Genomic DNA, 15,974 nt, shown 5'->3' on the forward strand with positions numbered 1-15,974 from the left:
CCATGTCTTTTCCTCCCCCAGAATTCCCCTACACCCCGTCTCCTCCCGAACACGGGCGGCGCGCAGGGCCGGTGCCCACGGCCATCATTGGGGGCGTGGCGGGGAGCATCCTGCTGGTGGTGATCGTGGTCGGAGGGATCGTGGTGGCCCTGCGCCGACGCCGACACACCTTCAAGGGCGACTACAGCACCAAGAAGCACGTGTACGGCAATGGCTACAGCAAGGCGGGCATCCCCCAGCACCACCCGCCCATGGCCCAGAACCTGCAGTACCCGGACGACTCGGACGATGAGAAGAAGCCCGGCCCCCTGGGTGGGAGCAGCTACGAGGAAGAGGAGGAGGAGGAGGGCGGCGGAGGGGGCGAGCGCAAGGTGGGCGGCCCCCACCCCAAATACGACGAGGACGCCAAGCGGCCCTACTTCACCGTGGATGAGGCGGAGGCCCGTCAGGACGGCTACGGGGACCGGACTCTGGGCTACCAGTATGACCCCGAGCAGCTGGACTTGGCCGAGAACATGGTTTCTCAGAATGACGGGTCTTTCATTTCCAAGAAGGAGTGGTACGTGTAGCCGCCTCCCTCCAGAGCCTCTGTCTGCGCCCCTTTCTCCCCAGCCCCCACCCGCACGCCCCCTGCCTGTCCTCGTGCCCACTCCTCCAGGAGCTCCACAGAGACTCACCCAGCCGCCCAAAGCCAGCCCCACACTCCTGGGGAGCGGGCAGCCCAGGGCAGCTGCGACCTGGCTTGGTGTTGATCTCCTCCCCGGCCCCGGCCCTCCCCATGCTGTCGTGTTCACTGTGGCTTTGGTGTCGCTGCACCTTTCCTCCTGTGGCCCTCCGCCTGCCCTCTGTGCGGGGAGCCCTGTTCTCGTCTTGTGGACCTGGGTACCCCTCCAGGGCTTGGGGAGCCAGCCCTCCCCCACCTCCCAACACTGGAATCTGTTTGTGTCCTTTCCACTGCGGGTGGAGGGCTGAGCGGGCTCCCGGGGGAGAAGCCCCACCCCACCCCCAGATGCTGCTCCTCTTTTCCCAGGGAGAGGGAGCCCAGTCCTCCCTGCCACAAGCAGCCGGGAGCTCGGACCCCCGGTCTAGACAGCCATTGCACCCGAGAGGCAGGGAGATGCTTCTCCAAAGCACCCAGGGTAGTCTTGTTACGTGAATCGAGTTGAGGTCCCCACCCAGGGCCTAGGGCAGTGTGTTTTCCCGGTGAGGTTGGTTTTACATTTTTTTTCCTCATTGGCCAACGGAGAGTGAAGTTGGCCCAGCTCTGGTGTGTCTCTCCTCTTGACCCCTATCTGCTCCCCACACAGTTGGGCTCCGGGTGGACTCTGGCCCACGCTTCCCATACGCCTCTAACAACACATGATGCAGACACCTACATGCACACTCACCGCTCATGTCCACCCCTCGTTCCCCTGGGGTCACATGCCCTTGCAGGCTGGACACCGCCGGGGCCCACCCCTCTGTTCCACCTCTTCCCCTCCCAGCTGAGGATGGGGACACCTTCAGAAGTTTCCGGGGACAGCTGAGACCAGGGCCCCCTGGAGCCTCTATCCTAGGAGCTCAGGCTGGCCCTAAAATGCTGCTTTTGGCAGGGGAGTTTCTCAGACTTCTCCCTTATCTGTCAAGTGCTAGCTCGATTCTCCTGGGGAGTCAGGGCTGGGGTCCCTAGGATGTCCAGGTGTCAGAGGTGACCGAGTACCACCATGGAGAGCAATGGGGAAGGGAGTCTACGGTAGAAGTTTTGCAAACAGATGCTGAAGAGTGCAGCTGGTACCCCACCCCCCAAGGCCAATGCAGATGTTCTGGACTTGCCAGGAAGTACAGGGGCAGTGGGGTAGCCCAGAATCCTGATTCAGAAGCTCTTGCTCACCACTCTCCACTCCTGGCTCAGCTACACCTGGTCTCCATTCTGGGAGGCGGAGGGAGTGGGGGATCCTTGGGAAAGCTTTCCCTTTGAGTTACAGATTCCCTCCTTGAATGGGGCTCTGGATTCCCATCAGTCACCCAGGACGAGGGCTTCCTGTCTGTACAGTGGGGGAAAGGCCCCTCCCAGCCCTCTCCGTTCCCCCCAGCTCAAAGTGCCTCAGTTCCTCCATCTGCCCACCCTGGTCCCCCCAGCACTCTAGATAGGAAAGACCCTGGGATGGGAGAGGGAGGCTCATGCCTGCCCATTAGGGTTCCAGTTAACTCAGCCCAGGCTGTCAGGGGCTCTGTGGGATGGCAAGTGTTGGGGGGGAAGGGAAGCAGACCACTCTGTGCCCCACGGGCACTGACCTACCCGCCATAGGCTTCCCAAGGGAGCCCCAGCCCCCAGCCACCCCCCCTCCCCTCCCTGGTACTGCTATTGAACCCCCGGCCAGCACTGTCTCTGCCCTGCGACCCTGGGCCCACTAGCTGGGCCACCCTCACCCAGCCCCCACTGCCCTCGCCCCAGCCCTGGCTGCCCAGTAGCCACGTAGCAGAAGTCTGAAGCCATGCCAGCCCTGGGGCAGCTCTCCTCTCTTGGCATTGTGGATGCTGGATGGGGTGGAGTTGGGGAAGAACATTCTGGGGTCTTTCTAGCCACAGGGCAGAGGGGGGCAGAGGAGCAGGGCTGCTTCTCCTAGCAGTATTAGTGTCCCCCCAGGGCAGAGGACTTTTCTATGTTACATCACTGCCCCATCCCACCTCACAGCACTCTGGCCCTTCTGTTTGGTCTCCTGGCCCCCAGGCAGGAGGAAATCCCAGGGGCCTACCTGATAGAGGCATTCTCTGTCTTCTTGAAACCATGAAACTGAAAGAACTCTTCCTCCTGTGTCCCCCTTATCCTACACTGCCAACCCCTATTCCTCATTATATGATGTACTTAGGAGGGCCCCTGGGCCCAGCCAAAGCACTGAGTCCCCCTTAAGACACCTCCATACCCTTCCCCCAAGCAAAGCACAAACTGGGACCCATGCCACATGCATGGGCCATGTGGGAGGCTCCTGCCTGTCCGAGAACCCTGCAACACACCCAGCGGGGCAGTTGCGAGTCGGGGGCCGAAGGTAGGCATGAGGCAGGCAGGGGTCCGCACTCAGGCCTGGGAAGGTGGGGTTTTCCATGCCCCAAGTCTGCGGGAAGGTGGGCCCTGCTGCTGGGCGCCCCCGTAGCCCACTGGCAAAGGGGAGGTCTGGCCCAACAGAGTAGATGAGGACGTTCCGCTTCTCCTTCATGCCCCCAGCCTGAGCTGAGCTTCTGCCTTTGCTGGAAATGAAATAAACTTGGTATTCCTTGTGCCAAGGCATCCCCCAGTTGTCACCCTGCCTCTTGTTACCCTCCCTGTTCTTGCCCCCCTCCCCTGACCCCCCCCATTTCTTTAAGATTTTGATATTGTTCTAACGTGTAAACAAACCGTCTGAGTCCCCTTCCATCAGAAGGAGCTGAAAAGCAGCAGCGTGGGATCGGTGATCACGAGCAGGCACACGCAGCCACGGCAGGCCCAGTCCACGCGCTCGCAGGGCACACGCCCCTCCAACAGACCCAAGCACAGATGCCCCGGCGCACGCGCAGGTGTGCACTCAGCCTCGGCAGGGGGCTGGGCTGGTCCTGCTGAAAGCCCCGCGGGGAGAGGTGAATTCCCAGTGCTCAGGCCAGTAGAGAGACTCACGGGGGGCCTCGTTTCCCCGGGCGTGTGCCCCCTCTGCCAGCCCCCTCCCACGTGCCCAAGCCACTGGTGCAATAATTTTTTCTGCCATCCTCCAAGCAGAGGAATCGGGAACCGTGTTAGGTGGATGAGGCCCGGGAGGAGGAGGGTGCGCGCAGGCCTCCGGGGCCCCAGACGGACCTCTCCACCAGGAGCCCGCGCCCACCAAGGAGCAGGCGGGACCCTCCCAGGCCTCCACGCCCACAGAGAGCCCTGCTCTGGCCTCGGGTGCCCGGGGGAGCAGGCCCTAAGAGGGCCCCTGGGGCCTCTCGCTGCTACTGTCCCACTGGAAGGCCAGAGGCGCCCCTGCTCCAGGTGCTACTGCTCTTCCGACTCCTGCTGTGAGGAACAGGATTCTGGGCTGGAAAACAGTGGTTTCCTCTCTTTGTATAAAACGGTAACAAAATCCAGGAGAAGCTGCCGCCCCTCACCTCTGAGTGCGCCACGCTACCTTGCCTTCGGTTTCTTCGTCACGGTTTCGTCTTTGGTCCCGGGGACGGCCCAGCAGGTTCTCCTGGTTCTGACCCGGGGGGTGTTTGCATCACCCCCTTTTACTTGTATAAAAAAAAATGATGGGTTGAAAAATGTACTGAGGAAAAGAAATGTACTTTTTTATAAATAAAGTGTTTAAAACAACCCTGGCTGCCTGTGTCGCTCACTCCTCGCCTCCCGGCGGTGGCCACGCCGTGGGCATGGGTACAGGGTCAGGCTAGAGACCGGCCGGCACAGTGGGGAAGGGCAAGGAGCCTCCAGCCGGCGCCCCCTCCCCCCCGGGGGTGGCTCCGGGACAGCGAGGACAGAGAGCCCTGCAGGAGCCCGGCCCCGGGGCGAGGGGCCTGCCTGAGACCTCACCCCAGCTCACAAGCTGCCCCGAAGCCTCGCCCACGCACAGGAACACGGTGGGCAGCGGTGGCGAGCACGGGCGGGGAGGCCTTGGGGACGCTGGCTGAGGCAGCCCCCTGCCCCCGCCAGCTGGCCCGAGCCCCTGCCTTCCTGCCCCGCAGCTGCAGAGCACAGCTCAGGCTGCTTCCATTTCCCCCTTCTCACCCACTCCCTGCTGTCCCGCTCCTTCCTGCTGAGTCCCCCCCTGCGGTTGTTCGGAGGGGAAAACGAGCAGTGTCACACCTGTTGTGTCAGACAAACTGGGGACAGGGGCGAGATGGGGAGCTTGATCCTTTCATCTTCTGTTTCAAGCAGACGGCCAGGACCTGTCCCCTACCAGCTCTCTCCCAGTGATCTCTTGGGGGGTGGGGGGGCGCAGGGGGCTGGTTGCAGGGAAGGGCTCCTCCTTCCTTGGTCACCTCCCCCCACCCCCAAACTCCAGCACCATCTGCTTCCCATCTCCTGAGCTGGAATGCAGGACAAATCGGTCGTGGGTGGGAGTGGCAGGGGCTTCCCCCACACACACCCTATTACCACCAGTAGCATCTCCTTTCACTGAAATCTACACCATATGCCCCTGAGGAAAGGGGGGAGGGATGCTGGAGGCCAAGGTGGCCACTTAGCAGAAAGCCCTCCTGCTCATCTGGGGTGAAGCCCATCCTCCACACCTAGAATCCAGTGGGGTGGGGAGGCCGGGGCAGGCGGAATCGGGGAATCAGGCGTGGAGAAGAAGCCAGCAGCTGTTGGTAGCTGGCTGGGCCCCTCGCTGGGAGGCCAGACCAGCACCCTAGACTGTTTAGATGCTGATTCTCGAATGAGATACAAATTGGTTGTTTAAGTGGTCACTTCCTCAGTTTTCCGAGCTGTCCGTTTAAGTTAAATTTTAATTTGCGCAGGCAATAAATGCTTAATTACATTATTAATATATTGGAAGAGAGCAGTGGACAGAACATCCTAATTGGCATTTAACTAGAGTGTTTCGGCAAATTAGCCAAGACTTTCCCCGGCAGCAGAAGGAGGGCCCTCAATTAGTCCCAGGCACAGACTCTCCGGGCCAGAGAAGCCAGATCTAGCCCCTTCCCCCAGGGTCCCAGGAGTCCAGGGCACAGCTCACTCTCTAGTTGCTAGTTGAGCTAGACTCCGGAAGAACTTTGCTTGTTAGGCTCCTTCTGCCCAAACCTCAACCGTCAGCCCTGTCCCCACATCCCCACCCTCAGCAGGGCAGAGGACCAAACGCTGGGTGGCCTGGGGATAGGACCCACCTCTGTGGCTAAGGTCCCCCTGGGGTGTGCCCACCACTGCCCTCCCTCAGCTGTGGGCCCGGGACTAAGATAGCTGGGCAACCAGAGCTCCTTTGTGGATACCATGGATGCCTCTCTCCCTTCCTCCTGACCTTGACCACTCTGATTGCAGATGGTAAAGAGAATAAACTTGATGAACTGAGGGATTCATATTTATTTTACTCACACATTCATTCATTCATTCATTTGGCCACCCTGGGCCAGGCCACTCCTGAGCTCCTGTGATGGTTCCGCCCAGAGTCCTTGCTTTCAAAGAATTCCGAGGCTCCAGGGGTCCCAAATTCCAAAACAGCCAGGGCCTGCTAGCCACAGGTTGAAGCAGAGCTGTGTGTAAAGCCCTATGGGAGCACAGAACAGGAATGGCTAATTTTGCTTGGGAAGGTCTGAAAGGCTTGTGACATTTCCCCTGGGCCTGAAAGATGTGTAGGAGTTCTCCAGACCAGGAGTGTTTAAGAGTATCCCAGGCTAACTTGAGAATTTAGCATCTTATATTAGTTGTTCTAAAAGAGATCATTCTAGTCCAACATGCTCATTCAGCCCAATGAGAACTGAAGCCAGGAGAGGAAGCTAAGGCTTGGCGACCAGACCATCAGAACGCACGTGCTGAACATGCTCAGGGGGCCAGAGCCAGGTCTTGAGCAGGAGGAGTGGGGGAAACCAGAGAAGGGGGCGGCACCAGCCTAACTCTGGAGAATGCCAGACCCGACACCAGTTTCGATTCACCCATGGGGCAGTGTGAACCCCCGTGGGTTATAAACTGGGTTTGTGGGAACCACTTTTGGTGTTGAGCAGAAAAGATGGTAGGATTCTGACACCACTTCCAATGTGCATTTTCTGCCACGCCACCAAGCAATAAACTCAATCCGAACACTGTCAACCTGGAGGGAGCATCAGATCCCACGGGCTAGGGGCTCAGTCCCAAAAGACTGTCCCCCACCCCAAACGCCAGGGTCACGTCCAGCTTGTCACCTGGGCTTCCGACCCATGAACTAGAAATCAGAGGTTCCTTGGGTTCAATTAATTTGCTAGAGTGGCTCACAGAACTTAGGAAACCACTTAACTCGGTAGATCACCTGTGTCCTGAGGCCACTATAACTCCTAGAAGAGCCACATAGGGCTCAGGACACAGGCTTGATTGACTAAATTATTGGCCACTGATAACTGAACTCAATCTTCAGCCCCTCGATTCTCCCTGGAGGTCAGAGGTGGGGCGGAAAGTTCCAACCTTCTAATCACACGGCTGGTTCCCCTGGCAGCCAGCCCCCATTCTTAGGTGTTTTCCAAACTTCATTAACTTAAACCCAGGTGTGGTTGAAAGGATTTCTTATGAGTATCAAGCCACCTTTGTGGCGCTTATCACTTAGGAAATTCCAAGGGTTTTAGGAGCTCTGTGCCAGGAACCAGGACAAAGACTAAACACATGCTTCTTACTATAAATCTCAATTATCATAGGTGGTATCTGCCATGCTTTTGAAGAAGGGGAGGTGGGTGGGTCAGAGGGAAAGGTGCAGGAGGAAAGGCTTCTGTGAAAGCTGGAGGGGAGACCCTGCTCCTGGAGGCTCTTCTGCCCTGCACCCATGGCCAGACACTTCGGGGGAAGCAATCCTTGGGCTCTACCTTGGTACTGACTTCAGTGGCCCCCAAGCCCTATTTTCTGCCCCTGGTTTACAGCCTTGATGGCAGAGCCAGGCCAATCCCACTCTACCGGCACACCATCAACGCCCAGATGAGAAGCTGAGGCACTGCCCTCTTCCCTCCCCTCTGCCAACCACACCCCCCGCGGCACACGCATTCCACTGCCTGGGGCCTCATCTGAGCCGGCCAGCCCCTCGGGCCTGGTGCATCCAGGCTCATTTTGAGCTCCTCTAGGAAGGGCTCAGGAATAGCCTTGTTGGAGAACCAGCTCCAGGGCATCATCAACACACATCACAGGCTCCATTGAGTCAGAGAACTGAACCCTGGACACACACGCCTCAGTCTTGGGACTTAAAAACATAAAATATCCAGGCCCCACCCACATTAACAGAGTCAGAGCCTCTGGGTACATTCTCAACAAGCTGCCCAGGAGAAGCTAACGGTGTGGAGGCAGAGGTCGTCCCAGGTGTCAATGAGGAAGAAGCATGGCCTGAGATAGGACTGGAGGGGTGGCTAGGTGGGTGATTTGATGGGTTAAGCACATAAGAGCTGGGGCGCCACACCTGCTGTTTATTGGGATTATCATCAATCACCTTTATCGTTGCCATCACCCTCAGCTCTGACACCTGGGCCCTGGCGGCTAGTGACGGCAGGGGAGGCCCGTAGGGAGCCAGGATGGAGCCGCACCTGTAGTCTGCATGAGGCAGGCTCTCTGCTTGTAGACTATTCCTGGGCACCTGGTATCTGAGGACACGCCAGAAGGCAAAGCGGGATTCTGAGTTAAAAGCCTGGGCAGGGGGTCCAACGGGCCCTCCTTGAATGGAGACTCTAGCTCCATAGTGTTACCACCTTGGAGGAAGTGGGTGTGTTGTTTTTTTTTTAATGAAGGCCAGTAACAGTCCTCTTAGATGAAGGGGGACCTGCTGGGAGAGGCAGAGGGGAGGATGGCAGGCCTGTGCCCGGAGAGCCCTCTGTCTGAGGACCAGCCCCAAGGAGCCCTAGAGGTCTTCTCTGAGGAGGGTATTCTATTCCACAGGGAGCAGGCCTTAGGGGATGGCTGACTCAGAGACCACACACTGGGGTCCCCTCAGCCTGAACTCATACCCCCTCTCCCCTCACTTAGTGGCCAGCGCTTTTCCCTTGTGCAATGTTCCCAGGACCCTCAGCCCCGAGAGAGCCTCCATGGCCAAAAAGAGTCAGCAAGGACTAGAACCACACAAGCTGCCTTCCCCACTATGCTGTAAGCCCCTTGAAGGCCAGGAGCAGGTCTACTTCATCCCCAGCACCTAGCCCAGGGCAGGCACACACTGGGAACCCAATAATGGTTGAACCAAATTGAACTTAATCAAAGTGAGAGTCAAGAGACCTTGCAGGTGGAATGGCCCAACCTCCCTCAAGACAGGGCTTTCCCTCAAGCATCCCAGGTACCTCTGATGACGGGCAGCTCACTACCTCTCGAGTTAAGCCCTACCATCATAGGGCAATTCCTCTATTCAGATAAAATTTCCCTCCACTAAGTTTCACCCACTGGTCTAGGTAATTCCTTGACCTTCCTAGGACAGTCCTTCAAATATTTGGAGATGGTTAGTCCTGGCCAAACCTCATGAATATATCTATTCCTCTACTCTAATTACCAGGCCACTTAGCAGCACTTCCGTTAGGAGCCTGAACTTGAGAGTCAGGCAAACCTGGGTTCAAGGCCTGGCTCAGTGGACCAGTAGTTATGGAAAAGCATTATCACAATGCCCAGCACAGAGCAAGCTCTCAAAGCCACATCAAAAATCCCAGTTACCTATAGACTTTGGCTTTTTTCTCTTTTTTTAAGTTTTCCTTTTAATTCCAGTTACTTAACAGAGTGTGATATTAGTTTCAGGTGTACAATATAGTGATTCAACACTTCCATACATCACCCAGTGCTCATCATGACAAGTGCACTCCTTCATCCCCAACCCCTATTTCACCCTTCCCCCAACCCACCTCTACCTATGGACTTCGGGTGGTCATAATGTATCAACAGAAGTTTGTTGATTGTAACAAAATGGACTGTAACAAATGTACCACTCTGGTGCAGGATTTTGGTAGAAGGGTAGGCTGTGCATAATGGGGTCACGGGGTATATGGGAAATATCTATACCTTCCACTCAATTTTGCTGTGAACCTGAAACTGCTCTTAAAAACTGTCTTTAAAAAAAAAAAGTCCCTGATGCTCCAGCTGTTTGGAAGAACAACAACACATTACCAGCTCTCTCTCATTCTGAGGACCAGCAGAGGATGGGAGACGGAGGGTGGGGGGATTATCTGCATGTCCTCCCTGAACCTGGCCTATTCGCTCTTACATGGTGGATACAGCCAACCCAACTGACTGCAATAATGGTAGTGATGCAGAACACCTGGTGGCATGGGCTCAATTCTGGTGGTTAAATTTCTGGGTGGATGGGTGGATGAGTGGATGGAAGTATAGGTGGATAGGTGATGGGTGTGTGTGTGGATGGATGGGTGGGTGGATGGGTGGATAGATGGATGGATAGATGAGAATGGATGAGTGGATGGGTAAATGAGTGGATGGATGGATGAGGATGGATGAGTTGGATGGGTAGATGAGTGCATGGAAGGATGGATGGATGGATGGATGGATGGATGGATGAGAATGGATGAGTGGATGGGTAAATGAGTGGATGGATGGATGAGGATGGATGAGTTGGATGGGTAGATGAGTGCATGGAAGGATGGATGGATAGATGGATGGATGGATGGATGGATGAGTGGATGGGTGGATGAGTGGATGGGTGGGTGGATGGATGGGTGGATGGATGAGTAAACCTTTAAATCTTTTTCATGTGTGCTACTTCTAAGCAGGTCTCTCTCACCCAGTACTTGGGCTATTTTTTCCCCTAAATGTGCTGATTTTCACGTTTCTCCGCTATCCATTTATCTTAATGATCGGGGACAGTATTTCAGTCTGTTGCAGTCCTTTTAGATGATTCTATCACTAGTTCAGTTCACAGCAGACATTTGTTGAAACCCTGGTGAAAGGAAAGAGGCAGGCTTTAGGGTCCAACTGACCTTGATTCCATCCCTAGTTGTACCATTTATCAGCTAGCTGTGTGTACCTAAGGCAAGTTGCTTGCCTTCCCTGAGCTTTATAACTCAAGCTATGAGAATAGACTGCTGAGATGGATAAAAACAGTTGTATAGAGAGAAAGTTATTTGTAAAGCAGATAATAGTGGCATCTACCACAGAAGGCTGCTGTAGGGATTAAAGGAGAATCATCCCTTTGTAAAGTACTTAACACAATGCCTGGAACAGAGTGAGTGCTCAGTCGAGTTAAGCTAGGCTGGAATTATCTCCTACTATTATTTTCCCCACTGCCTAACTGCCCTAAGCAGCCAACTGCGTCAGAGAAACAGAACCTGTCACGGAAATGACATCAGGTTTTAGGACACTTGCCAAGTCCCAGGTAGGAGCCCAGCTCTGTGCCCTCCTGGCTACATGGTGACCACCATGATTTGCATCATCCCACAGGACCCACCATCTCCTGGGAGGGACACAGGCGTGGACGAGCTGGGATGTGTCCCTCCAAGGCATGGCTCTGCTTGAGATCCCTGAAGCCATGTTTACTCCAGGGGAAAGGCTCCCAGTGTGTCCTCCAGAGTGGCATCTGCTGAAATGCCCCAGGAGGCTCCCCAGGTAGGAAGCAAGAGGATGGGTCTCGGCTTCCGTCTGTTTTACATACCAGGATTCCGTGTAAGGTTTTAGCATCCTTGTTGCTTTTAACTTTACATATTTTTTTAAATTTTATTTATTTATTTGCTCATTATTTATTCCCTCGAGCAGGGAGCCCGATGTGGGGCTCGATCCCAGGACCTTGAGATCATGACCTGAGCCGAAGGCAGATGCTTAACCAACTGAGCCACCCAGGCATCCCACATATTTTTTTTAATTAAGGAATACCGTACAAACAATAGAGTGCACCAATCTTAAGGGTACAGCTGTGCACATATACATCCATGTCACTCCCCCCAACCCAGATCAAGACACAGATGTTCACTCAAGCCCCCTCCCAGACAATACCCCCATTTTGGAACTTCATGGGAATAGAATCATACAAAGTATACATTTCCTTGTGCGTCTGGCTTCTTTCACCCCAGAGGATGCCCGTGAGATGCATCCATGAGGCCTGGTTTTGCTTGCTGTGTAATAGACTCTGCTACAATGTATCACTTCTATTCTGTCATCGGCATTTCCAGTTGCGGCCAATTACGAATAAAGTTGCCACGACATTCTTGTATGTAACTGTGGGGCAGCCGCACCCGTTTCTGTTCGGCATGTACCCGGGAGTGGGATGAGCATTCGCAGGTACAGCCAAGCCATCTTCCAAAGTGGCTGTGCCCACTTCTGCCCCCACCGGGGGTCCACGAGGGTTCCAGCGACTCCACTTCCTTGCCTGTGCCTGGTGTCCTCTGTGCTTTCAGGGCTGGCCACTCTGGCAAGGGCGTAGTGACATCCCATTGTGATTTCCGTGTGCCTTTCCCTGGTGACTAAGGATGGCAAGCCCGTTTTCCCATGACTAGCTGAGATTCGGGGTTTTAAAAGGACCCTAGACGTTAAAACCCATTGTGGTGCACTCCCAGGAGGAGGGGTTAGTGTCCGACCAGCCATGCCGTGGTCCTCCTCAGACAGGTCCCTGTTCTGGGGGCCGAGGATGCACTGGGGAGGCAGGACGGGGATGGGGAGAGCTAGAGGAGGAGGGAGGACGGTGTGTGCTCGGGAGGAGTCCCAGAGTAGCAGGAAGGGCCAGCAATCAGGCAACTCCAATCCGGACACAATACAGAGAGACGCCCTGTGGTACGATGAGGCGTGGAGCGCCGCAGCGGCCGGCCTGGGGGGAGGCTGGCTGGGAAACCTCCCCCCGAGGCCCAGACTGAGTCGTAAGCCATGCAGGTTTCCTGCGGTTTCACAAGAAGGGCGCGGGAGCCACACCCCTATGCGGTTTCCACTGATGACTGTGATGGGTTGGAGGGAAAGGGCTGGTGGGCAGAGCCGGATGGCAGGCAAGAGGCAGGTAGGCACTGGGAAGTGGCCAGACTGGGAATTGGGCTCTATTTCCATCATGGTCACTTCTCAAGCAAGGCTCTTCACCTTTGAGTCCATGCCTATCTGCATGCAGGACAAAGAGCCTGGAAGATAAGGGCTTGATGGCCTCTCCCGGACTGCTCCCAAACCCCAAGTGGGGCTGAGCTAGCGGGTCCCCTGGAGCTCCTCGGCAGCCCCGCCAGTGATGAGTCACCACAACCCATCCATCACCTCTATCTATTGCAATCGATCCTGACAGCAGGTATCCAGAGTGATAGTGGTCAAGGCAGCTTTCAGAGGAGTCTGGCTTGCTGGGGGGGAGGGTGGGCAGAGGCCTGCTGGGCCTTCTTCACTGGTGAGAAACCCCCATTCTGCCCTCCTCTGCACAGAAGTGAAGAATCTGTCCTGCTAACAGCGAATGTCTTTTCTGACAGCCCACTGAGGGAGTCCCAGGGTGGGGGGAAGGCCAGACCCCCAAGAAAGACTGTGGCTGCTATCCGTCTCCAGGATTTTCCTCCAGAGAAAGGAAAATTGGGGGTTTTGAGCCATGGAATGTGTTGGTCCCTTACATACAGCTCTTTCAGGAGGCCTCCCAGCCCCCTATGAGAACTGGGGCCCCCACCTGGGGGGTACCGGCCTTCCTACGGGCTCTGGATAGAGACAGCACACAGGCCCACCCCAGTCGGGAAGGCTCACCATCCAACATCTGCCCCTCCTCTTGCATGCTTTCTGCCATCACCCTCCAGCAACTGGGTTCTCCCTCCCCAAGCCTGGTCCCTTGGGTGTCACCCCAGGCCCTTTGCTTTTGGCCCTAAACCGCCACACAATCAGATCCCAAGCAAGACATTCACCAGCCTGTTTTAGAATTATAAATCATTAAAACCAGAGGAACCTCAAAGATCGTGTACCCCAACCCTCAAATGGGGAAACTGAGTCCCAGAGGGCTAATAACAGTAAGAATCTCCTTACATTTATATAATGTTTGGAAATTACAAAATGATCTTTTACTAAGAGCTCAGACTTAACAATATCACTAAGTGGCAGGCACTGTTCAAAGCACTTGATATTAAATCCTCACCTCAGTCGGAAGGTAGGCAGTATTATGATCATCATCCCAAGATACAGAAATGAAGAAATGAAGAGAGCTACCCAAATCACAGAGTTAGCTCATTGGGGGCGGGGGGGCCTCACAAGTTGTGTCTCTAACCACTGTACCCCCTGCCCACTGCCTGCAACCATAGAGACTCTAAAGAGCAGAGCCATATCCTGAAGGCAGGCCTGGAGGAGAGCTGGTGGGGTGGGGAGGCACACCAGCCTCACTCCTTGGGGGGGAGGGGGTGAATCCTGGGCCTGAAACACGGTTCAGTATGCCCACAAAGCAGCAAGAGCCCCAGGCGGTATACGACTGAGCTTGTAGGAACCACGTTTGGTATCAGATGGAGTCATCTGAGACAGGCGGGGCTCACAGGGGGTGAGGGGGGTAGGTTTTCTGGAAAAGATGGTATCAAAGATGACTTGGTAAAACGGAAGTGATCTGGAAAAGCCTGTCGAAAACCCAGCACCGGGAGGACCTCCGTGTAAATGTTTGCAGCAGGAACCGACTAGACCAGGCCAAGAGCCCTGGGGCTGCAGGAAGGGAAGCTCAAGGCCCCAGGATTCTCACGAGCAGCTGGGGACGGAAGGAGACAGGTCTTCCCGGCCCCATTTAGCTGATGATTAACCAGAGGCTCGGGAAGTTAAATGTCTTGCCCAAAGTCACACAGGTGGTGAGGAGTAGACTCATAACTTGGACCGGGGCCTTCTGACTCCAAGCCAAGTGCTCTTTGCAATGTACCAAACTTCACATTAAAAAGAACCAAAATGCCACAGCAGCTCACAGTTTCGCAATGCTTCATAACTTGCAAAACACACGGAACACACACAGTCCCGTGCGAGGTAGTGCTCTGGGGTCTTGAAGCGGAGCCCAGACACCCGAGAACGCTGATGGGCGGGCCCACTTTGGGAGCCCCACAGGCCTGGGTGCAGCCGCCAAATCTGTCTCTTGTTAGCTTGGTGATGTGGGTCCAGGAGGGTAAAAGGGAGGCGATAACCCCTACTTCGAGCGCCGCAGGGAGGGGCAGGGAGGGCGCAATCAAGGAGCCTGTGAGCAGGACCCACCATCTCCACACCACCCCCACCCCGCCCCACGCGTCCGCCCAAATGCTCAGCCTCGGTCCACATCAGACCCCCTTCAGCACTTCATCCACGCAGGACCTGGAACCCAGGTGTCCCCATTTCTCTTCTTGAGATTGTTTTCCCCTGAGGGGAAAACAGATGAATCAAATCATCTCTCTCCGAGGCTTCCCATGGTGCTACTCATAGAACTTGCCAGAACTAAACTGCCCCACTCCTCACCTCCCTGGATGTGTCCAGGGCTTGAAGTCTTCCAGAATTCTTGAGTCTTCTGCACCCCCCTCGGGTTTTGAAGCTTATTGCCAACCCGCCCCCACACACCCCATCTGAGAACCAGAGCCCCTCCTGAGTGGAGAGGATTTGCACCTGCCGCTTTGGCAAGGCCCCGAGAAAAGCCAGTAAGTTTCATTACAGTTTAACATAAGCATTTTCATATCGAAATCCCCTCTCATTCAATAACTCCAGACTGTGCTGTGATTATATTTTTTGGGAGGTTTCCTACAAGGAGAAGCCATGATGTGGGGTCCTGGGATGATGGAGGGCCCCTTGCCCAGGATGGACAGACAGCTGGGCCATCAACACTCACCATTCCCAGGGAGACAGACAGCCCCTCAGCTTCTCGCCTTTGTTTTAGGATTTCTACCCCTTCTGGTCCCCTGCCCTCCGAGTCCCTCCTGGAAGCCTCGAGACCCCCCACCCAGTCTGTCATGCTAATGTGTCCTTTCCGGGAGATGATGCTTCCAGGGTCCCTGCTGAGGGCCCATTACCTCTAGAATCACCTCTGGCCACCTCCTAAGTACCTTGCAAATGTGGGCCAAACTTACTTCCAGCTTGGTGGGGGCAGAACCATGGGTGCCCTGAAGCAGAAGCAGCTCTGCCCCGGGGGGCTCAGAATGTGAATCCCAGTGAGGGCGGTCACTACCTCGAGGAGCCTTGGGAAAAGCCACTTTGCTCTGGTGCCTCAGTTTTCTTACCTGTAAAAAGGGCATTGATCCATATGCTGCGTGCTTTCTAGGATTATACCAAAGACAACACAAGTGAAAGCCCTTTGTACGCCCTACCCTTCTGTGACTGTAAAGAATCATCACTATGTAATGACCTTTCAAAATCATCGACCACCAAGGAGCCGTCAAGGCCCTGCTGGTATGCCTCCCGTGACAGGGACCTCACTCCCTTCCAGGGAAGCCCAAGCTTTCTGCCAGGAGCGCTGACCTTCAGAGATTTCTAGTGAGTCTGTGACTGGATG

At 55.4% G+C, this 15,974-nt stretch overlaps 1 protein-coding gene and 1 long non-coding RNA gene across 4 annotated transcripts in view; one reads left to right on the forward strand and one right to left on the reverse strand.

The window, feature by feature from the left end:
- The window catches only part of NECTIN1 (nectin cell adhesion molecule 1), a 63,693-nt gene extending 59,397 nt beyond the window's left edge, over nt 1-4,296 (forward strand). For 2 of the 3 annotated variants that reach the window (XM_064577341.1, XM_045894835.3), the window contains exon 6: nt 22-4,296. In XM_064577341.1, the coding sequence (XP_064433411.1) occupies nt 22-569 (548 nt within the window). In that variant the 3' untranslated portion in view covers nt 570-4,296. The remainder of the gene's footprint in view (nt 1-21) is intronic. The other variant, XM_064577340.1, reaches the window with a different exon arrangement.
- LOC123857729 (uncharacterized) overlaps nt 1-15,974 on the reverse strand; it is a 259,889-nt gene that overhangs the window by 19,724 nt on the left and 224,191 nt on the right. The window lies entirely within an intron of this gene.

The sequence above is a fragment of the Mirounga angustirostris genome, unplaced genomic scaffold, assembly GCF_029215605.1.
Source record: "Mirounga angustirostris isolate CCGP_5_RB_7025 unplaced genomic scaffold, mMirAng1.0.hap1 SCAF_13, whole genome shotgun sequence".
NCBI classification, from domain to species: domain Eukaryota; kingdom Metazoa; phylum Chordata; class Mammalia; order Carnivora; family Phocidae; genus Mirounga; species Mirounga angustirostris.